This window comes from Narcine bancroftii, chromosome 1, assembly GCF_036971445.1.
Source record: "Narcine bancroftii isolate sNarBan1 chromosome 1, sNarBan1.hap1, whole genome shotgun sequence".
NCBI classification, from domain to species: domain Eukaryota; kingdom Metazoa; phylum Chordata; class Chondrichthyes; order Torpediniformes; family Narcinidae; genus Narcine; species Narcine bancroftii.
The window spans coordinates 476530046-476554067 of record NC_091469.1 but is presented as its reverse complement, the minus strand read 5'-3'; the positions used below and the strand labels follow the sequence as shown (position 1 = coordinate 476554067).

Genomic DNA, 24022 nt, shown 5'->3' with positions numbered 1-24022 from the left:
TGTAGGAATCTACTGCATTTCCTAGAACCCTACCTCTCTTTGCAGGCATTGATTTTAAAACTTTTTCAAATAATCTCGCTTTAAAAAAAATCATGGATTTTAAAATATTTTTAGGAGCTACATGAGTTCACTTTAGTTTTTAAGTGGAATAAAAGGCAAATGACTGATGCCAAATTTTGAGCTTGTATATTTATTGTTCAATGGAAAATGTATAAATCACCTAGAGAAAAAAACCCAAGAAGTTTAAAATATTGTTTTAATAATTATTTTAGAGTATTTCATTAATCACCAAAAGAATGTTGGTGATTCCAATTTTATCTTTAACTTTGAAGATTTCAATATGGGAGATATAACCATAACTGGTAGAACCATGGGGAACATTGAGGAAGAAAGGGGCCATGGTGCTCAGGTTGATAGAACCCTGAAAGTGGTGGCACCAGTGGAGAGGATGGTGAAGAAGTCATATGGAATGCTTGAATGTAGAATGCCAGGGTATAGAATGTAAAATTATTGCCATGTAATAAAAGAGAAATGTAATATTGCATGGAATTGTCTTTAGTCTGCCACAAGAAAGTTTCAGTAGTAGCACTGACTGACACCACTTGCTGAAGAGAAAGAGAAGCAAAATAGAGTCCCCCGAGTCACCGAGTGTCTGTGGATTCTTCTCCAACACTCCTGCAGCCTGAGGCTCCAGTTCAGTTCAAACTATCGGTATCCCGAGGCCAGATCCAAACCTCCGGCACGGTGAGGAGCCCTTAACTCCCACGAGCTAGCCTCCAGCCTGATGTGAGATCCTCAATTTCAAATCACCAGAAGGGCACCACTAATAGGGAAAACACTCCCGTTGAGAAGGAGAAACATAGAAAAATAGGTATAGGAGCCGGCCATTTGGCCCTTCAAGCCTACACCACCATTCATTATGATCATGTCTAATCAGTACCTGGTTCCTGCCTTCTCCTTATACTCTCTGATCCCCAAATCTAACCTCCTCTTAAATATTGATAAGGAACCAGCCTCAGCTACTTCCTGTGGCAAAGAATTCCACAGATTTACCACTCTCTGAGAGAAGAATTTTTTTTCTCATCTCAGTTCTAAAAGACTTGCCCCTTATCCTTAAACCGTGACCCCCCTGGTCTTGGTTTTTCCCAGCACTGGAAACATCCTTCCTGCATCTAATCTGTCTAATCCTTTAATTTTATATGTTTCTATAAGATCCCCCCTCAATCTTCTTAATTCCAGCAAATACAAGCTTAGTTGATCCAACATTTCTTCATATGCAAATCCTTCCATTCCTGGTATTAATTTAATGAACCTTCTCTGCACCCCCCTCCATGGCGAGGATGTCCTTCAGATAAGGAGACCAAAACTGAACACAGTATTCTAAGTGTGGTCTCACCAAGGCCCTGTACAGCTGCAGTAGGACCTCTCTGCTCCTGTACTCAAATCCTCTTGGTACGAATGCCCTCATACCATTCGCCTTCCTCACTGCCTGTCATACCTGAATGCCCTCAGGATGGTGTCTATGGTGGAGAGCCAGCTAAGGGCTCTATGGATGTAAGCGGGGAGCCGTTGGTGATTTGCAGACAAGGAACCCACACTGGCTATGGGCTGGTGGTGACTTGAGGTCAAAGAACTCACCCCAGGCTATGGGATGCTGGAGACTGGCTCATGAGGATCAGGCAATGCAATCAGTATTCAAGAGGATGATGAAGGCAAGGAGGGCTCCGGAAGGGCACCGGGTGCTGCTGAAGACTTCCTCATCATGTTGGAGATTCAGGTATGCTGTTGCTTTGAACTGAACTCGAGACTTGTGCGGCTGCAGAGTATACGGGAGCGCTGGATGTGAATCCATGGTCTTGAGGGGACTTGCTTTTGTTTCTGTTTCTCTAACTGCAGAGACTACTGGGCAATGCTTATGATGAATATTTGTCTGCTTACGGCAGACTAAAAGCAATTTTGTGTAATGTTACAATTCTGTTTTATTACATAACAATAAATGGTATCTATCTATAAAGGCCAATCTATCCTGGACTCACAATAGTTCCTTATTAGTCAAGAAGGTGCAGCAGCGCCTAAGCTTCCTAAGGAAGTTAAGGATGGTAAGGTTTCTGGCCCCCATCTTGACAACCTTTTGTCAAGCTCAATTGTAAGTATCCTGTCTGGCTTCAAAGCATCTGACCAGAAGTCAATACGGAGATATCATCAAAATGGCTAAGAAGATCAAACGCTGGGGTCTCCCTTTGACGATATTTATTGGGAATGTTGCTTAAATAGAACTCAAAGAATTATAGAAGATCCATTCCATCCAGCACCCAGCATTGTTGGCCCAAAACTATCCAGCACCCAGCACTGTTGGCCCACAACCATCAAGGAGCATCAAAATCAGGGCTGTCAGGCTGGGGAGTGGCTTCTTCCTGCCGACTGTGAGATAGATGAACAGTATCCTGTAGCCAAGTTAATTATCCTAAAATATTTATGAATATTTATTTTAAATTATACCTTGATAGGCTGGGTTCATTTCCTTGAAATGGAGGAGTGTGAGGGGAGGCCCTGACAGAGGTAAATAAAATGATGAGGGCTATTCACAGTGTACAACAGTGGTTCTCGACCTTTGTTTTCCATTTGCGTGCCACCTTAATTAATCCCTTACTGACCCCAGAGTCCCAATGGCAATGATTGCCATAGAAGCTCTGCAGTTAATAAGGGATTACGTAAGGTGGTATGCAAGTGTGGAGAAAAAAAAAGGTTGAGAATCGCTGGTGTAGATTGTAAGAAATGTCTCCTCATGGCATTATGCTTATCTGAGGAAGATTTTTATTTCACTCAGAAGGCGATTGTCATCTTAAACTTCACCCAGATGCTGGTGGAGCCTGATACTCTCATGGTATTTAAGAAATATCTGTGCAAGCACTTCAATTACCCATTGTTAGTAAAAAGGGTTTGAAATTGAAGGTAGAGGTATGATGGGCTGAAGGGTCTGTTTCTGTGTTTTATGACAATGGCTGCTGATTTGGCATAATGTTATGTACCAAATTTAGCTACAATATTGACGTTTTTATTTCAAAACGAATTTCTCTGATGTTCTTTATATTTTCTTCCCCCCCCACCCAACCCACCCTCCCAAATCACAACAGGCTGAAGGTTATGTCATTGGAAGTTGCATTAAACACATCCCTGTTGCAGGTAGAGATATTACCTTCTTCATTCAACAGCTCTTGAGGGAAAGGGAAATAGGAATACCACCCGAACAATCCCTGGAGACTGCCAAGGCCATTAAGGTAGGAATCCAGAACAAATGCTCTGTTTCATTTTTGTTGCTCTTGGGACCATTGCCTGCACCACACTGCCAATGCCTTACACAAACCTCCACTATCTTCCCACATGAGCATGGGATATTTTTAATTTTAATGATACGGAATGGTAGGAGGCCATTCTGCTCACGAAGCCCATGCTGCCAATTCAACCCAGTTAATCTATGTTTTTGAAGGGTGGAAGGAAATCAGAGAAAAATAAAATCATTGCACACAGTGCTGGATTTGAACCAGGGTTGTTGGCCCTGTAATAGTGCTGCCATGTTTACAGATGCAAACCTACCTTTACATTGCATCCCATTCAGGCCCCGAACACTCCATCCATGATGTGGTCTTCTCTAAATCAGAGGGACTAGGCAACAAATTGATTGCTTTATTAACTATATCTAGTCAATTAACGTACAAATAAATAATGGTAAAGTTGCAGGAAAGGGATTCCATGAAACAGACGGCACGTTCAAGCAGAGAAAACACCAGTCTGTAAAGGTGGAGGTTCTTCGCCCTTACATCCAAAGACGTACCTTCCTGAATGCAGCATGGCCATCTCTGAGGCGCCGATTCCAAGGATAATCGACAGAGCGCAATGTACAGCCGCTTGCAGCTTGATGCCATCAGCCTGCGACCCATCTCCCCATCACCCCTCTCCCTCCAAGGCAGGGGCGATGGGCGGGAGCAGGAGCCATCAGTGGGGATCGTTGAGAAAGCGGGAGCTGGCGGGACAGCGGAAGCCATCAGAGCCGGTGGGAGCCATTGGGGGTAGCTGGTGCAGGCTGAGACAGCCACACCGGGCTGCTTTGGCCTTCGGGGCCGCTTCTGCTGCTCAAAATGCAGCAGAGCAATGGCCGTCTACCCTACCCATAATCCCCCACTCAGCTGAAACTGTTCTGCGAACCACAGAGTGGTTCCAGCTGCATGAGGGACTTTGGGTAGGGGAAGTGGCCATTGCTCTGCTGTGTTTTTATGACAAGTGGCACTACGAGGTGCCTCTGGATATGAGTGTGATGCTGGAGCTGCCTTTTAGGGCTACTGTGTGAAAGGTAAGTTTTATGTTTTAAATCTGCTCTTAAATCCTCCAGGTGGAGGCCTGACTTGAAATGGCCTATTATCTATCTACCTTAGGAGGGGAAATACTGATTAGGATTGCAGCATAATTAATGTGCAGCACAATTTATACATGTGAAATTGTGCCTCATGAGGTGACAAAATCATTTATGAGGGCAGTGTCTCCATAGATTTTAGGAAGGCCTTTGACAAAATATTTTATGGTATGCTGGTCTGGAAGGAGAAATCATACGAGGGGTTTTTATATGCAAAACCCACGTTGTCACCTGCTCATGTTTCAAAAAAAGGCGGATTTACCATTTATGCTGAAGTCTGCAAAGGCAGATCACAGATTCCTTTTATGTAGCATGATGGCTTCCCAGGGCAAAAGGGAGCAGGATGTATTACACAGCACCAACCGTTGTGCCACAGCCCCACTGCCTGATAGCTCCGCCGCCATGCTCCCTTCTTCCTCCATTTCCCTCCTTCTCCATTCCCCTCCTTCCCTACCCCCTCCCTCTCTCATTCCCCCTTCCTCTTATTCCATCTCTCCACCCCCCTATCAGCCCCACACTGATCCCGCCATCCCGCTGCCTGATATCCCAGTCAGGAGCAGGGTGGCGTGAGGGAGCGAGCGCAACCTGACAGCTCCACCGGCCACTCTGTGACAGCACAGTGGGCCGACGGGGCTGTCAGCGCGATGTCAATCATCTTCCTGTTTGGAGCTGCTTTTAGTAGCAGTCCTTTTATGCAGGAGGTGGATTGACTTCACTCCACCTCTGACACTACCACCCTTGGTGAAGACAACCTGGATCACGTTGGACCTGCCACTCCTCCTTTGGACCTTTTATGCAGGTAAGTGGAGCAGTTTAAAGGCAGAGGAAACCTGTCTTTACAATTAGCTAGATTTCACTCCAATGGCCACCAAGACAGAGGTGCACCAAAGAAGAGGTACAAGGACTGCTTAAAGAAATCTCTTGGTGCCTGCCACATTGACCATCGCCAGTGGGCTGATATCGCCTCCAACCGTGCAACTTGGCGCCTCACAGTTCGGCGGGCAGCAATCTCCTTTGAAGAAGACCTCAGAGCCCACCTCACTGACAAAAGGAGGAAAAACCCAACACCTAACCCCAACCAACCAATTTTTCCTTGCAACCGCTGCAACTGTGCCTGCCTGTCCCGCATCAGACTTGTCAGTCACCAACGAGCCTGCAGCAGACGTGGACATGCCCCTCCATAAATCTTCATCCGCGAAGCCAAGCCAAAGAAAGAAAGAAGAAAAAGAACTATAAAAGGGTCTATCGTAAAAACACAATGCTGGAGAAACTCAGCAGATCAAACAGTATCCTTTATCTAGCAAAGATGATACATAACCAATGTTTTGGGCTTGAGCCCTTCATCATATCTTGAGGTGGTAGTGGAAGGATTTTCTTTCTGATTGGAAGCTTATGACTCCAGGGATTGGTACTGGCTCCACTGTTGTTGGATGATTACATAGACCAATGATTTGGCTTCATTGGTGACCTTGTAGAGGTTTATAAAACTATGGGAGGCATAGGTAAGGTGGAACGTCACAATCATTTTTCCTCAGAGTAGGGGAGCCTAAAATTAGAAGACTGTAGCTATGCGCTACTCGAAGGAAAACACACACACACGTAGTGCAGTCAGGTTAAGCTCTGCACTTTATTAGGGGCTCAGGCCCGACTTTTATACTCACTGCGTTCCCACTGTTTCCCCCTTTTACTTAGGTCATGACCCGCATAACAAAAGTGGGTTTCCCACACACGGGTGCCTTCTTGCATAACAATGCCCTTCTTCGCTGCGCGCTGTCCCTGACTGTTGGGTGTGCAGCAAGACCAGTGCCATTTTGGGGTCACTTGCCTTTAAGATGACCTTGCCATTCACCTTGTTGGGTCCACTGCTGCTGCGTGGGCTGCTGGCCTTTGGTTGCACTCGCCACCCGGAGCGCCAGCTTGATCGACCACATGACCCACCCCCCCAGAACCAGCGGTGTTGTCCTTGGTGCCCCAAGGCAGAGTCGGTGGCCTGCCTCTCTGGTGTGGTGCTGGTGTCTCGACTGGGCACACAGGGTCCAGGTGTGCCGGCTGTAGCCTGTCCATTGTGAAGATCTCCGTCTTGCCTCTGACCTCCATTTTGAACTTGGCTCTGTTGTTATGGACCTGGAACGGCCTCTTCAGCAGTGGACAATGTGGACCCTTGCGAATAAAAAGATACTCAGTCTTTGGGTATGTTTGTCCTTACATGTCCATGCCTGGAAGATGGAGTAGGAGCCAGATTGCCGACTCTTTCCCTCAGCCTATGGAGGAAAGCTGCTGAGTCGTCCTGCTGTCGGCCTGGGGATGGTATGAATTCCTTCCAGACCAGCAGTGGAGCTCCGTAGATGAGTTCGGCCGAAGAGATGTTGAGGTCCTCCTTGGGTGCCGTGTGGATCCCCAACAGTGCTCATGGTAGCTTGTCTACCCAGTTAGGTCCTTGGGGTCTGGACATGAGCACAGCCATGAGGTGCCTGTGGAAGTGCTCCACCAACCCATTTGACTGTGGGTTGTAGTCTGTGGTGCAGCTAGGCACCCGACAGGCTGGCAAGGTTGGACCACAGGCTGGAGGTGTACTGGGACCCTCTGTCTGATGTGATGTGGGGCGGTAACCTGAACCGTGCCACCCAGGATGAGGGCTCTGGCACATGTGGTGTGGACGTGTCTGCCAGCGGGACTGTTCTGGCCACCTGGTGAAGCAGTCGACCATTGTGAACAGATAGCAGAAATCCTGGGATACTGATAAGGGTCCTACTTTGTCCACATGGATGTGGTCGAATCTTCGTTCCACGGGCTTGAAGTGCTGAGGTGGCGTCTTGGTACCCTTCTGCACCTTGGTTGTTTGGTACTGGATGCACGCCTTTGACAACCCCCTGACCTGTTTCCGCAATTCATGCCACACGTATTTGCTGGCCATCAGCTGGACCGTGATCCTGATGGATGGGTGAGCCAGTCCATGGATGGAATCGAAAACCTGCTGTCTCCAAGCCGCTGGGACAATAGATCTGACCTATGCAATAGCCATGTCATACAGGAGGGTGGTGTTATATGTGCTAACTGGAATGACCTGAAGCTGCAATCTGATATGGCAATTCTGTATTGCGGCACCTCCTTGTCTTTCTGTTGTGCCTTTGCCAGTGCCAGAAAGTTCACTCCCCTTGATAGTGCGTGGATACTTTGTCTGGACAGTGTGTCAGCCACCATGTTGTCCTTGCTGGAGATGTGCCTTACATTTGTGGTGTTCTCCGAGATGTAAGACAGGTGTCGTTGCTGGTGGGCTGATCAGGGGTCTGAGATCTTAGTCAGTGTGAAAGTCGGGGGCTTGTGGTCTGTGAAAGCCGTGAAAGACTTGCCCTCCAATAATTACCTGAAGTAGCGGATGGCTAAGTACAGCGCCAGTAGCTCTTTGTCAAAAGCACTGTACTTCAGTTCTGGAGGTTGCAGATGTTTGCTGAAGAAAGCCAGCGGCCGCCAACTTCCTTTGATCTGCTGCTCCAGAACTCCGCTGATCTCCGTTCCTGAGGCATCCACTGTCAGGGCCATTGGAGCATCTGCCCTGGGGTGTGCCAGAAGAGCGGTGCCTGCCAGGGCTTTCTTGGCCCTCGCGAAGGCGTCCGCTGACTCCTTGTCCCATGTGATGTCCTTCGCCTTGCCTGCCATCTGGGCAAACAAGGGCCACATGACCCAAGCAGCTGAGGGGATGAACCTATGGGAGAAGTTGATTATCCCCACAAACTCCTGTAGTCCCTTGGTCGTGATGGGCCTAGGAAACTTCTGGATGACCTCCACTTTGCTGGGTAGTGGTGTGTCTCCTTCCCTGGTTATCCTGTGGCCCAGGAAGTCGATGGCCTCCAACCCGAACTGGCATTTGGCTGGATTGATCTTCAGACCGAATTTTCTCAGTCGGGTGTGCATGGGTCTGGCTGTGGGGTTTAATGGCGAGTCTCACGGCCACCGAGCTCTTTTTTCTGTTTCCATAGAACATCTGCTCGTGCTACGACTTTCCAGCAGTTGCTGAAGTCAGCGTCTGCCAGGAGCAGTTGGACGTCTTTAGGCAATTGCTCCAAGAATGCCTACTTGAACATGATGCAGGGCTTGTGTTTGCTCAGGAGGGCCAACATCTTGTTCATGAGAGCTGACAGGGGCCTGTCCCCAAGCCCATCCAGGTGGAACAGACATGCCCCTCTCACTCTGTGAGATCACAAAGGTCTGGATAAGCAAGTCCTTGAAGGCAGTGTTTCCGCCTTCCCATGGGGGTTCCTGAATGAAGTTTTCCTCCTTGCTTGTTGTGTCCTGATCCAGGGTGCTCACCACGTGGTAGTACCGGGTGAACTCTGTTGTGATTTGCCGGATCTGGAACTGTGCCTCAGCCTGGTCAAACCACATGCATGGCTGTGTCCAGAGGTTGGCAGCTTCAGAACGACTGCATGGACTGCTGCCGGTTCACTCATTGCTGGGTTTGGAAGCTGTCTAAACCTTCGAGGTCACCAATTGTAGCTGCGTGCTACTTGAAAGAAAACATACACCTAGTGTTGTCAGGTTAAGGTCTGTGTTTTATTAGGGGCTCAGCCCTGATTTTTATACTTGCTATGTTCCCGCCATTTCCCTCTTTTACTCACCTTGAAACCTGCATAACAAATGGTTACATCAGGCTATGGACGGGTACCTTGTTGCATCACAATCCCTTCTTCCCTGCATGCTATCCTTGGCTGTTGGCTGCGCAGCAAGGCCAGTGCCATTTTGGGGTCGCTGGCTTTAAACGTCCCTTTTCATCCGCCCGCCTGTTTGCTTGTTGGGGCCAGTGCCGCTGTGCGGGCTGCTGGCCTTTAGTTGCACTTGTCGCCTGGAGCGCCGGCTTAAGGTTTAAGGTGAGAGGGGACCCAAGGGTGAGGTTTTCCACAAAGAGGGTGGTGCATACATGGAATGAGGTGCCTGAGGTAGTATATATGGGTACAATTGTAAAATATTAGAGAGACATTTGCAAGGTTCATGGATAGAATAGGTTTCAAGGAATTTGGATTAAATGCAGGCAAATGGGATTAGCTCAGTGTGGTGAATGTCTGCCAAGCTGCCTGTCTCCTCTCTGGCGAGCCTTGCTGTACTAACATTGACTGTGCATTATCTCTACTGTTAAGGACACTCCCCTTGGGTATAACTGTATATGCACCTATTGTCTTTCATTATTGTACCATGAGTTTCTGCTAATAAAAGCCATGATTATTGTTTGACCACATCGTCTTTGTCTACTTCATCAACTGGCGCCTCAATTTTATTAGCAGAAACTCATGGTACAATAATGAAAGACAATGGGTACATACACAGTTATATCCAAGGGGAGTGTCCTTAACAGTAGACATAATGCACAGCCAATGTTAGTACAGCAAGCCTCCCAGAGGGGAGACAGGCAGCTTGACAGAAATTCACCATAGTCTCCCCCACCCCACCACCCCCGACAGAGGTTGCTGGAGACGGAGCCCTTAACTTACGACAGGGCAGTCACTCTAGCCAAAACACTGAGAAGTGTCATGCAGTCCAGTGAAATGCTGGAAACATCCAGGAGTGCTGGAACCCCGAAGGAAAGAAAATGGCAAACTCCTGAAAAAATGCTACTTCTGTGATAAGAGCTGGCACCCCAAACAGAAGTGCCCAGCTCGATTTGCTACCTGCAGCTATTGTGGGAAACTCGGCCACTTCGCTAAAGCATGTAAGGCGAAAAGTACCACTGATAAGAAGAAAAAGAGCTGCAGGAATGGAAGACAACTGTGAAAAGGGGGAAATCTTCAGACGAGCAGGCTGAATCAACTTCAAATGACGGCGAGGTGAGATCCCCTGTGATAGCTCAATTGACTCCAAAGCTTGGGGGATGTTACGGACTGAAACGGTCGACTAGGAAGGGGGAGGTGAACGGTGAGACTCTTGATTGTCTAATAGATTCGAGGAGTACTGACAGCTACATCCACGAGAGAGTTGCCAGAGCCTTAAATTTGTGGAGATATCCAGCAAACCAAAAGATATCAATGGCTTTTAGTGAACTTACAAAAACTGTACAGGACAAGTGTAAAGTTGCTTTAAATTTGCAGGAACATTGCCTTGCTGATGTGTGGCTCTTTATTATGCCGGAGCTCTGCACCCCTGTGTTACTGGGGTTAGATATTCAATCTCAGATGAACACTACCCACACTTACCATCCCCTGTGCTAGTTACTGCGGTCTGTCCACATTAAAGATCAAAGCTCCTTCCCTTTTCAGTGATTTATCCCCTGAGTGTCGGCCGATTGCCACTAAGAGCTGTTCTTACTGCAAAGAGGATCATGAGTTTATCAAAGCTGAGACCCAGAGACTGCTTAAAGAGGGAGTAATTGAACCCATTAAGAGTCCATGGCGGGCCCAAGTGGTAGTCGCGAAAAATCACACTAAGAAATGACTGGCTATTGACTACGGCCAGACAATCAACTGTTACACAAACCTGGATGCCTACTCCCTGCCACGCATCAATGAAATGATTAATCAGATGGCGCAATACAAAATGTACTCCACTATTGATCTCAAAGCAGCTTATCAACAAATCCCCATTAAGAAAAGGGAACGACCCTAAATGGCTTTTGAGGCTGATGGGAGGTTATACCAGTTTAAAAGGGTACCTTTTGGGGTCACTAATGGTGTGTAAGTGTTTCAGAGGGAAATGGATAAGATTGTTAGGACGTATGAGTTACAGGGTATGTTTCCCTATCTGGATAATGTCACTATATGTGGGAAAACACAGGCTGAGCATGACAACAACTTAAAGAAATTTTTAGCAACAGCTAAAGAACTCAACCTTACATTTAACGAGGGCAAATGTGTGTTCAACGCAAAAGAGCTACCCATTCTGGGCTCATTGTCCGCAAGGGCAAAATCCACCCCGACCCGGAAAGAATGGCCCCCCCCTTAAGAAGTTACCACCCCCAAACTCAGCAAAAGCCCTTAAAAGGTGTATGCAATTCTTTTTCTACTACTGCAAATGGGTTCGGGACTACGCCACGAAGGCATGCCCTCTGTTTGACACTAAATCTTTTCCTCTCTCTCCAATGGCCTTGAAGGCTTTCAATAGAATTAAAGCTGATATTGCCAATGCTGCACTCTCGTCCATTGACAAGGATGTCCCATTCCAAGTGGAAACTGATGCCTCAGATTGTGCCTTGGCAGGAACCCTTAATCAAAAGGGCAGACCTGTGGCATTCTTCTCCCGCACGTTACGTGGTCTTGAACTTAAACATCCTGCCATTGAAAAAGAAGCCCAGGCTATTATTGAAGCTGTTCGCTACTGGAGACACTTTCTAGCCGGCAGAATATTTACTCTTGTCACTGATTAGAAATCTGTAGCCTACGTTCAGTACTAAACACAAAAGTAAAATCAAGAATGATAAGATGGCACGCTGGTGAATAGAACTCTCAACTTATAATTATGAGATCCTGTACAGACCGGGCAGGTTAAATGATCCCTCTGACGCGTTGTCACGATCTGTTGCTGGTGCTCAGCTGAAGGGGCTAAAAGAGATCCATAGCACAGCAGACTGTGCCACCCAGGAGTCACGAGATTCTTCCACTATATAAGGGCTAACAACCTTCCTTACTCTCTGGAAGTCAGGAAACTGACTAAAAGCTGTCCTGTTTGGGCAGAATGAAAACCGCAATTCTTCAAAGCTCCGAAGGCCACTCTCATCAAGGCAACCTGACCTTTTGAGAGGATTAGCTTAAATTTTAAAGGGCCGTTACCTTCCAGCCACAAAAATGTATATTTCCTTACTATAATTGACAAATATTCCAGGTTTCCCTTTGCGATGCCCTGCCCTGACGTCTTGTCAGCGTCTGTAATTAAGTCACTTGACAGAATTTTCAGCATTTTTGGTTTTCCCAATTACATTCATACCGATAGAGGCTCAGCATTCATGAGCGCTGAACTGCGGCGAGCCCTGCTACGAAAGGGGATTGCCACCAGCCATACGATGAGCTAAAACCCGCAGGGAAATGGGCAGGTTGAAAGGGCTAATGCTACAGTCTGGAAGACTGTTAATCTTGCTTTAAAAATACATGGTTACCCTGTTATCCGGTGACAGGAGGTGGCTGCCTGAGTGAGGCACTACATTCTATTCGGTCTTTATTGTGTACTGCAATAAATCAAACACCTCATGAATGTATGTTTGCCTTTCCTAAGAACTGTGATGGACTGGCCAGCCTGTTTATCTGAACCTGGAACCATGCTGCTGAAGAGCCACGCTCGGGCATGTAGAACAGACCCCCTAGTCCAACCAGTTCAGCTACTGCCTACTAACCCCAACTATGCTCATATTAAATTCCCAGACGGGAGTACTGACACTGTACACCTAAGAGATCTGGCCTTGCCTGGTTCACCCCTTCCTCGCACCCCTACTCAGAGTGAGCCTGAGAGGTTGGACTCACCCCCCCCAGCTTGTGACCCCAAGTAAGCTTTCAGATGGCCATGCTGAGGCTCCACTGCCTCACGCTGGTGATTCTGGAACGGGTCCAGAAACACTACAGACCCAGGACCTGTACCAGTTCCCAAGGTTGCAAAGAAGCCACCTGTTTTGAGACGAAGCACCAGAATTCGTAAACAACCTGATAGGCCAACATATTCATAAAACATCTCATTATATTTCGATTGCTTGGTAGATACTCGCTTATTTTGGCTGTTAGAGTATTCTCAAGGCCAAACATAGTATCCATGTATCACCTGCTTCAGTCTTTCCTAGCAGCTGTCCTTTTGATTTTAACCCTTCTTCTGCCGGGGGGAGATGGTAGTGAATGTTTGCCAAGCTGCCTGTCTCCCCTCTGGTGAGCCTTGCTGTACTAACATTGGCTGTGCATTATCTCTACTGTTAAGGATACTCCCCTTGGTTATAACTGTATATGCACCTATTGTCTTTCATTATTGTACCATGAGTTACTGCTAATAAAAGCCATGATTATTGTTTGACCACATCGTCTTTGTCTGCACCATCAACTGGCACTTCACTCAGGAAGGCATCTTGGTCAGCAGTGACCAATTGGTCCAAAGAGCCTGTATAACTTTGTGTGGATTCCAGACATGTCAGGGAGATATTAAATGAATAAGCCTCACCTGTATTTGCCAAGGAGAAAATATTTGGAATATAGTGAGGTTGGAAGAGGTATATGGATAATCTTAAGTAAGACAGTATTATGAAAGAGGGGCTATTGGATATTATGTGATGTGTAAAGGTGGATAAATCCCAGGGGCAGCTGAGATCTATTCCAGGCTCATCTGGGAAGGAAAGGAGGAAATAACTGGCAGTGATTTTTTAAATCTTTATCAACCACAGGTCTGGTACCAGGAGACTGAAGGACTCCTCATGTTGTTCCTTAATTTAAGAAAGCCAGCTAGGATTAGCCAGATAATTATAGGCCAGTAAACCTTGCATCAGAGAGAAATTCCAAGGGGAGTGGATTTGTGTACATTTGGAAAAGTGGGGGATAGTTAGGAATAGCCAATAATAAATCCTGGCCCATAATTTGGTTGAGTTTTTGGAAGAGCTAACTGAGAAGGTTGATAAAGGCAGGGCAGAACATAATGTCTACATAGACTTCAGTAATATATTTGACGTGGTTCCATGTGGTTGGCTGGTCAAGAAGGTTAAGCTACATGGAATCCAGTAGGCTTTCTAATTGGATCCAAATTTGTCTTGGGGATGAGAGTCAGAGAGTGAGCTTTTCTAATTTGAAGTCTGACCAGTGGTATTCTGAGGGAATTGTTGCTAGTACCGTAGAAACCGATCCGCTCCAATCTCGTTCTTCCTCTCACACTTGCATCGACACCTCTGTTGCCCACCAACAATGACCATTTAAATTGTTAGCCTGCACACCTTTGGGATGTGAAAGGAAAGCTGAACACCTGGGAAACCTCACATTGTCACAAGGAGAAGAGGCAAACTCCAGAAGTCATGATTGATGCGGGCTGCGTCAGCTATGAAATCAGTAACTCAAATCGTTGTTACAATGTGCTACCCATATGGTCAAAAGGTCTTGATCAGATTTTTGTGTTGTTAAGTTACACTTTCTGATGTCATCTTGTTTTTTTTTAGGAGGGATATTGTTATATTTGCCCAGATATAGTTAAGGAATTTACCAAGTACGATATGGATCCTGGGAAATGGATTAAGCCATACATAGGCATCAACGCTATTAGCAAGCGGAAGTTTGCTGTGGATGTGGGCTACGAGAGGTTTCTGGGCCCGGAAATTTTCTTCCATCCTGAGGTGAAAGTATCTACCATATCCTGATTCTTTCTCTTGTGCTCTACATTTTATTTTTTGCAGTTATTTAGTGGGTCTAACCTGTAAACAATTGGAGGTGAAATAGCAGATCAAATTCAATTGTGTAGTATGTTGTTTTACTTTCAATGACCATTTTTATTTTAATGATTTGGAGAATGGCTTTAAACCTATTGGTGTTTAATTTCACACCCTTTACCTTCTTCCTTATGGGAAGAGGAAGAAGGGAAGGTGTCCGGGGTGGAATGGGGGAAACACAATAGCCTGCAGACGTTATGATTGTAGTAAAAACACTGGTCTATTCAGCATCTGTAGGAGACAAAGATATATTGCTGATGTTTTGGGCTGAGCCCTTCTTCAAGGAAAAATTAGAAAAGGTAGAAGCAGGATAGATCAGAAAGTCTCAGAATTCAAACAATGGGGGAAGAATCCAGACCAACAAAAGGTGTTAATTGGATGTGATAAGGGACTAAATGGGTTCTTCAATATATTAGCTTCATGGAGGAGAACTGGCTGATAATGATGGAGGTCAAGGGATGCCTATCAGGGTCAACAGAAGACAATTGTGTGGGTGAATAACTGCATCCAAGTTTTCTGCAGCAGAGCTTTGGAGTTAATTGAATCCTTTTGTTGCAAACTTCAGCTTGATCCTGTTTTTGCCCCATAATATGCTGAAACTAAACTGATAATACAGTTTACTAGGGCATTGGACCATAGCAAAGCCAGTAGTTCATCTACTTAACCATTCATAGTTGAGCATGGCCTATTCACATTTTATTATTATTTCACATTTAATTCGTAGCATCCCACAGTGATGCTCTTAATAATCTTTCTGTATTAATGACAGATGCTATTACTTGATTGGGAAGCTTATCTTGTCTAAGGGCATTTGAACAAGATGAGAATTCAAATTTTCTTTTCTTTCTACAGTTTGCAAATCCAGATTTTATGCAACCAATTTCAGATGTTGTTGATGAAGTAATACAAAATTGTCCGATTGATGTAAGGCGGCCATTATACAAGGTAATAAAATTCCTGGAACAAAGCATGCCATAGACCAAACAAAACATTTGCTTCTTCGTTGCTTCTCAGTCTACTCTAAGCTATGAGACAGCTTTAAGGACCAGAAGTTTGTTCATTGTGCAGCTCTCATTAAATTCATCCTTTGTAAATGGGTCCTTGTGTAGGTGGGTGGTAGGTGCTTTGGGGTTGGTGGGAGGGGAGAAGGGAGTTGACTGAATGTGAGAAGAATAAAAATGGGATTGGTGAGGGTGCATCTTTGATGTTTGATGTGGAGACAGTGGTCTGTAAGGGCCTGTTTCAATGGTGTATAATTTCATGACATAAGAACATAAGAAATAGAAGCAGGAGTCGGCCATCCAGCTCGTCGAGCCTGCACCGCCATTCAATGAGTCCATGGCTGATCTGATAATAGGCTCATGTCCACCTACCTGCCTTTTCTGCATATCCCTTAATATCCTTACCATGTAAAAATCTATCCAACCTTGTCTTAAATATATTTACTGAGGTAAATATATTTACTTTACCTCTTCCATCTACAGCTCATGGCATTGACAGGGCCAGGTGCCGTTGTTTTGTTCTAATTGGTCTTCATCTACGTTCCTGGTCTGTGCAAGTCTCCACCCCAAATTTAGCTCTGATCCTAAACCCTTTATGCTTTCACCTAGAGCAGTGGTTTTCAAACTTTTTCTTTCCACTCACATACCATTTTAAGTAATCTCTATGCCATGGGTGCTATAATTAGTAAGGGATTGCTTAAGTTGGTATGTGAGTGGGAAGGGAAGGTTGAGAACCACTGCTCCAGACCCAATTGTTACTGAAATATTTTGCTTGAGAAAAATAGTCATTTGCCCATTTCCTTTGGAGTTATGAAACTGTGCACATAACAGGTCATTGAGGTACGATTAAAACAGTGATTTTCAAACTTTTTCTTCCCACTCACAAACCACCTTAAAGGGATTACTTTGTGAGTGGAAAGAAAAAGTTTGAAAACCACTAATTTAGTGCATCTCTGATTTGTTCAACCTTGCATTAAGAAGTTACATAAATTAAAGGGTAGTCTATCAGAGTTTTTTTCACAGGGTAAAAATGTCAAATTATAGATGAGGTGCATTTAAGGTGAGAATGGGAAAGTATAAAGGAGATGTGCGTAACAAGTTGTTTACACAGAGGTTGGTTGTGCTTGAAACGGGCTGCCAAAGGTAATGGTGGAAGTAGATATGATAATAGCATTTAAAAGTGTTCTAGATAGATACATAAATATTGCAGGGATGCAAAGGCATATGGATCATATGCAAGCAGCAGTAATTTTGGCACAGAGGCTTGATTGGGCCTGCTCTGTAATTTTTATGTTCTAATCCTTCTCAAGGTAAAGCCTTTAATCCTGTTCTGTATTTATTATCGTTTATCTTGTACAGATAGTCCTCAACTTACGATGGTCCGACTTACGATTTTTCAAAGTTATGATGGTAGAATCTGTCCTGTACTTAGAATTTTGGCCAGGCTAGACTATGATGTTCAGTGTTTCCACACAGCCATGTATCAGTCCCCACACTGATCCCACTGCCCTGCTCTTTCCCCACAGCCCAGTGTCAGTCTTCACACTGATCCCACTGCCCTGTTCTCTCCCCATAGCCCCATCTCAGTCCCCACACTGATCCCACTAACCCGCTCTCTCCCCATAGCCCCGTCAGTCCCCACACTGATCCCACTGCCCTGCTCTTTCCCCATAGCTCCGTGTCAGTCCCTACACTGATCCCACTGCCCTGCTCTTTCCCCATAGCCCCATGTCAGTCCCTACACTAATCCCACTACCCTGCTCTTTCCCCATAGCCCCGTGTCAGTCCCTACACTAATCCCACTTCCCTGCTCTCTCCCCAGAGCCCCGTGTCAGTCCCCACAATAATCCCACTACCCTTTTATGACATACAATTTATCGACACGATGGGAGTGCCAGAACATAATCCCATCATAAGTTGAGGACTGCCTGTATTTATGTACCCAGTTTTAAGCTTCACTCAGGGGAAACATCTTATGTTAATCGAGTTAACCAGGACTCCCTGGTTTATATCAAAAGCTCTACTATATTAAGCTGATGCTTCCCAGCGATAAGAACTTGGCTGCATTCTTTAAATAACATAATTGCTGATGCTATGCAATTTTCTCAATTCCATTTTCTCTGATTCCCTTAATATTTTGCTTTGTTTTCCTCTATTTACTTTTTCAGGTTTGTGGTGTAAGAGCTAGGTGGCACTGTTGCACTTTTAATCACACCCTTAACTGATGCTTTTTTTAAATTGTTTATAGTTTGACTTTTCTTTTCAGCAATGCTGTTTTAAAAAAAACCAGATACAATAGGAGTTGCAGGGACCATCAGGAATATAGTGGATAACATATTTAGAAAATAAATGCAGTGGACTCGTGCATTAGAACCATAGAACATTACATCTCAGAATGGATCCTTTGGCCCAGCTAGTACCGAACTAATTCTTCTGCTTAGTCCCACTGACCTGCACCCAATACATATCCCTCTGTACCCCTCCCATCCATGTACCTGTTCAAATATTTCTTAAATGTTAAAATTGAGCCTGCATTTACCACTTCAGCTGGCAACTCATTCCACTGATATCTGTGTGAAGAAGTTTCCAAACTTTTCCCCCTTTCACCCTTAACTCATGGTCTCTGGTTTGTATCTCTCTTACCAGTAGTGGAAAAAACAATTTACTATGTCTATATCCCTCATAATTATGTATACCTCTATCAAATCTTCCCTCATTCTTCTATGCTGCAGGGAATGGAGTCCAGTGAAAAATGGGGTGGATTGATTAACATAGCGGTTAGTGCAACATTATGTCTGTCAGGAGTACGTATGTTCTTCCCATGTCTGCTTGGGTTTCCTCCCACTCTTCAAAAAATATGTACAGGGGTTATAGGTTATTTGGGGAATTTAGGTGGCAAGGGCTCGTGGGCCTGATACTGCGCTGCATGTCTAACTTAAAAAAAAGTCTGAACCTGTTTAACTTTTACTTGTAACTTAGTTGCTTAAGTCCCAGCAATATCCTAGTAAATCTTCAATTTTATTGATATCTGTCCTGTGGTGATCCACATGTCTAACTTAAAAAAAAGTCTGAACCTGTTTAACTTTTACTTGTAACTTAGTTGCTCAAGTCCAGCAATATCCTAGTAAATCTTCAATTTTATTGATATCTGTCCTGTGGTGATCTGCATGTCTAACTTAAAAAAAAGTCTGAACCTGTTTAACTTTTACTTGTAACTTAGTTGCTTAAGTCCCAGCAATATCCTAGTAAATCTTCAATTTTATTGATATCTGTCCTGTGGTGATCCGCATGTCTAACTTAAAAAAAAGTCTGAACCTGTTTAACTTTTACTTGTAACTTAGTTGCTTAAGTCCCAGCAATATCCTAGTAAATCTTCAATTTTATTGATATCTGTCCTGTGGTGATCCGCATGTCTAACTTAAAAAAAAGTCTGAACCTGTTTAACTTTTACTTGTAACTTAGTTGCTTAAGTCCCAGCAATATCCTAGTAAATCTTCAATTTTATTGATATCTGTCCTGTGGTGAGGTGTTCAAAACTACACACAATACTCCAAATTTGGCTTTACCAATGTCTTGTAGAACTTTACCATAACATCCCAACTCCTATACTCAATGGTTAGAAATAATATAAATGGTAGCACAAAAAAAAAGACTATAATTGTGTCTGCCAGTTGAGGAAGAGCTTTGCAACCTACTGGGATCCTTCTACACAAAACCCATTGGTCTGCAAGCCTGGGCTCTTCAACTGTGTTTCCAAGTAGTATGTAAGTGTGAAGAGGGGTTCCTTCTCTCACTGTTTCAAGTACAGGAAGTGTCATCAGCTGGACGATCTTAAGCAACAGATTTTAGAGGCTGAGGAACAGCTAATGGCACTTGGTCAATTAGGGAAGCTGAGTGTTTCATGGTTAACTTGTTTCGGGAGGCAAGTGATCTAAAGATGGACTGTGTGGTTGACAGTGAGGAGAAAATCATTAGTTTGCAGGATATTAGTGGATCACCAGAAATGGAACAGATTCCAGTGGGTTGTAGAGGTAATGAATTTGGGTAGGAGCATTCTGGCATGGGAATGCAAAATGGGGGATATTTAGTCACATGGAGGGATTATAGAATCTTTGAGGGGTTTACAGCTCTTGAAAGATAGCCAGATAGGTTTAAAAGGTGATGAAGAAGGCAGACTGGATGCTCTACTTATTGGTGTAGAATAGGGTATTTTGTTGTTTTCCAATTATATTTAAGTCTGATTCCATCTTTGTCTTGACCTGTGTGGACCCTATGCCCTTTCAAGTTGCCATGTAAAATGGTGTTAACCGGACAATTTGCTCAGTTAGCACCCAGTTACATAGCAATTTGGAAGGGTCCAACCGGGTCAATCCAGTCAGAACCCAACTGGGTCCTTGACCTACCTCAGAGGTGATCAGGGAACCCAGTAAAACTGATCTAGGTGTCCTGGTCTGGCAGTTTGAAATGGGGAAATGGCCGACCTGGTTACTCTGGTGACCTTGCATCACAGGGAAAGTGGGGAAAGAGGGGCGAGAGAAACTGCTGCCACATGGGAGAGAGTGGTCACTGCGCAGTGGGAGGGGAGAATGGGGGGCTGCGATCGGGAGGATAGTGGGGGGGGGGCATGATGTGCCGGTGCTGTGATGCTGCTCTGCCAGTGCCAGAGCGGTTCCAACGACAAGGGGGAATTATGGGTAAGGAAGATGGCCATTGCACCCATACTCCCGCATTGAGCCGTCACCGTGAACTGGAGCTGTATGTCATGGCAGCAACCAACGCCCCCCTCCCCATTCATGGCAGTAGCATGTCACTGGGGGCGGAGTGTGGCGACTGATGGGAGTGCGGGGACTGACGGCCGATAGTTCCCGTGAGTGCATGACGTGTTACTCACTGTGACATTGTGGGGGTGGGATCCTCCTTAAATCGCTAGGTTGGCGATTTAAAGGTAGGTCTGCCTGCAATTTCAAAGGTACATCCTGAACCCATGACTCAGTAATCACACCTGGGTCCCAGGTGGGCTACCTGGGTGCTGCAATTTGAAAGCACTTCCTGTTTTGGGGCTTTCGTTTGATGCAGAAGATAGATAGTTGATATAAATTTTTTTTTTGTGTTCCCCTTTCAAACAACTGTTTCCAAGTCGCTGCATCTTGGTAAGTTCATTGTGGCCCCCGAATGGGGAATTCTTCAACCAGAAATAGGTGACTATATGGAATTTGCTACCACGAGATGGTTGGAATTAATTGTATGGATGTAGTTAAAGTAAATTGAATGTACAGGATGGAGAAGAATAAAATTTCATGCTTATGACAGGGTCTAAGATGGGTAGATGTTTACTGGAGCACTAAGTGCTCTGTCTTGATTGATATCATTCCAATTGTACACTATTTGCATTATGTTAATGTGAATGGGCATGTCATGTAGCTTGTGTTGAACTTAGTCACATGAAATCTTTAAATATTTCTTAACAGAATATAGTTCTTTCCGGGGGGTCGACAATGTTTAGAGATTTTGGACGTCGTTTGCAAAGAGATCTAAGGAGAGTAGTGGACGCAAGGTTAAAAATGAGTGAGCAGATTAGTGCGGGTCGAATAAAGGTATGATATTTTCTCATTCTGTACCTTCTAAACTTAGTTAATTTACAAAATACAGTCATAAAAATAATTCCCTAAATAAATGCACATCAATTTATTTAAAGAAGGGACTCTATGTTATGAATCTGTAACTTAAAGCAATATATTTTCTCATTTTTAAATCCTTACTGTTGGTTAGTAAAGGTGAATTTGGATTGTCCTCATGTTTGTGGGTTATTTAGAAAAGTATGGCCCTTGGTTTAATTTTTCATTTTAAGGCATTCAGATATGTCGAGCATCCAAGGTTGTGATTAAAAATAAAAAGTGACCAATTTGCGTTGCACTCTCAGTATTTTCACTTGCCTCCACTTCACTCATCGTACTTAGTACTTTAGCATTTATCCACAAATTAATCACCGTTGTTTTTATATGCTTGGATAAGTGGTTGTTGAAAAAGGAACAATTTAATCTGTTTGTGGATTCATCTTCAATGTTTCCCTCTGCAAGTGAAAGAGGCACCTCATAAAAGTTTATCTTCGTTATGTATATTCTCTTTAGCTGTGGCATCAGCTGCTGGATACAGTCTTCTGAACTGAAATGATCATAATTTTACATTTTCTTGTGCTGTTCAGAAACATGCCTTGTTAAATTGGGGGTTATGGAAAGCAGTTCCAATGGAACTTCAGTTTAAAAAAAAATGTTCAAAATGTCATCATGCTAATTAAATTAATGCATTGCATAAAACATTATTAAACTGCAGCAAGTTCTGAAGTGCAACCAAATATATTTCTGTGTCTACACTTCGCAAGACTGATTGTCAATTTTTAATTTATTCAATAAGCCCAAGCCAATTGAGGTTCAGGCGATTACACATCACATGCAGCGATATGCAGTTTGGTTTGGTGGATCCATGCTGGCATCAACGGTGAGTCGACAGTGCAGTTTTGAATGAAGCTTCTCAGAGAATCTCACAGTTTGAATGGGAATGTGCATGCTTAGTACTTCAGTTTTCTGGATATGGGTGCCACAGACAAGGTCAGCATTTATTGCCCATCCAAAGGAGTTGGAACATATAAATTTATTTTTTAAAAAACATTTTAGACATACAGCATGGTAACAGACTTACCCAGCCCACAAGCCCATGACATCCAAACACCCCACTTAACCCATACGTTTTTGAAAGGTGGGAGAAAACCAGAGCATCTGGAGGAAACCCAAGCAGACATGGGAAGAAGTCCTTCCAGCCAGATTTGAACCCGGGTCGCTGGCACTGCAATAGAGTTGCACTAACCACTACACTAACTGTGCCGCTCATAGAGCTTTAGAGCACAGAACAGGACCTTCAGCCCATGATGTTGTGCCGACCTATAAAAGCCTACACTACATCAGTCAAATTTTTCACAACCTCTCACCCATAACCCTCTATTTTTCTTACATCCCTGTGCCTGTCGAGCACAGACTCGATAGGTTGAATGTCTTAAGAATGATGGAGTTAATGAGAATTGCTGTACTAGGAGCCAGCACAGACTCGATAGGTTGAATGTCTTAAGAGTGATGGAGATAATGAGAATTGCTGTACTAGGAGCCAGCACAGACTCGATAGGTTGAATGTCTTAAGAGTGATGGAGTTAATGCGAATTGCTGTACTAGGAGCCAGCACAGACTCGATAGGTTGAATGTTTTAAGAATGATGGAGTTAATGAGAATTGCTGTACTAGGAGCCAGCACAGACTCGATAGGTTGAATGTCTTAAGAATGATGGAGTTAATGAGAATTGCTGTACTAGGAGCCAGCACAGACTCGATAGGTTGAATGTCTTAAGAATGATGGAGTTAATGAGAATTGATGTACTAGGAGCCAGCACAGACTCGATAGGTTGAATGTCTTAAGAATGATGGAGTTAATGAGAATTGCTGTACTAGGAGCCAGCACAGACTCGATAGGTTGAATGTCTTAAGAATGATGGAGTTAATGCGAATTGCTGTACTAGGAGCCAGCACAGACTCGATAGGTTGAATGTCTTAAGAGTGATGGAGTTAATGAGAATTGCTGTACTAGGAGCCAGCACAGACTCGATAGGTTGAATGTCTTAAGAATGATGGAGTTAATGCGAATTGCTGTACTAGGAGCCAGCACAGACTCGATAGGTTGAATGTCTTAAGAATGATGGAGTTAATGAGAATTGCTGTACTAGGAGCCAGCACAGACTCGATAGGTTGAATGTCTTAAGAATGATGGAGTTAATGCGAATTGCTGTACTAGGAGCCAGCACAGACTCGATAGGTTGAATGTCTTAAGAGTGATGGAGTTAATGAGAATTGCTGTACTAGGAGCCAGCACAGACTCGATAGGTTGAATGTCTTAAGAATGATGGAGTTAATGCGAATTGCTGTACTAGGAGCCAGCACAGACTCGATAGGTTGAATGTTTTAAGAATGATGGAGTTAATGAGAATTGCTGTACTAGGAGCCAGCACAGACTCGATAGGTTGAATGTCTTAAGAGTGATGAGGTTAATGAGAATTGCTGTACTAGGAGCCAGCACAGACTCGATAGGTTGAATGTCTTAAGAGTGATGGAGTTAATGAGAATTGCTGTACTAGGAGCCAGCACAGACTCGATAGGTTGAATGTCTTAAGAATGATGGAGTTAATGAGAATTGCTGTACTAGGAGCCAGCACAGA

At 44.4% G+C, this 24022-nt stretch overlaps 1 protein-coding gene across 4 annotated transcripts in view; it reads left to right on the top strand.

Annotated features, from left to right (window-relative positions):
- actr3b (actin related protein 3B) overlaps positions 1–24022 on the top strand; it is a 355031-nt gene that overhangs the window by 137597 nt on the left and 193412 nt on the right. For all 4 annotated transcript variants that reach the window (XM_069914798.1, XM_069914795.1, XM_069914796.1 and 1 more), the window contains 5 exons: positions 3135–3278; positions 14502–14675; positions 15621–15713; positions 21238–21363; positions 22181–22264. In XM_069914798.1, coding sequence (XP_069770899.1) covers positions 3135–3278; positions 14502–14675; positions 15621–15713; positions 21238–21363; positions 22181–22264 — 621 coding nt within the window. The remainder of the gene's footprint in view (positions 1–3134; positions 3279–14501; positions 14676–15620; positions 15714–21237; positions 21364–22180; positions 22265–24022) is intronic.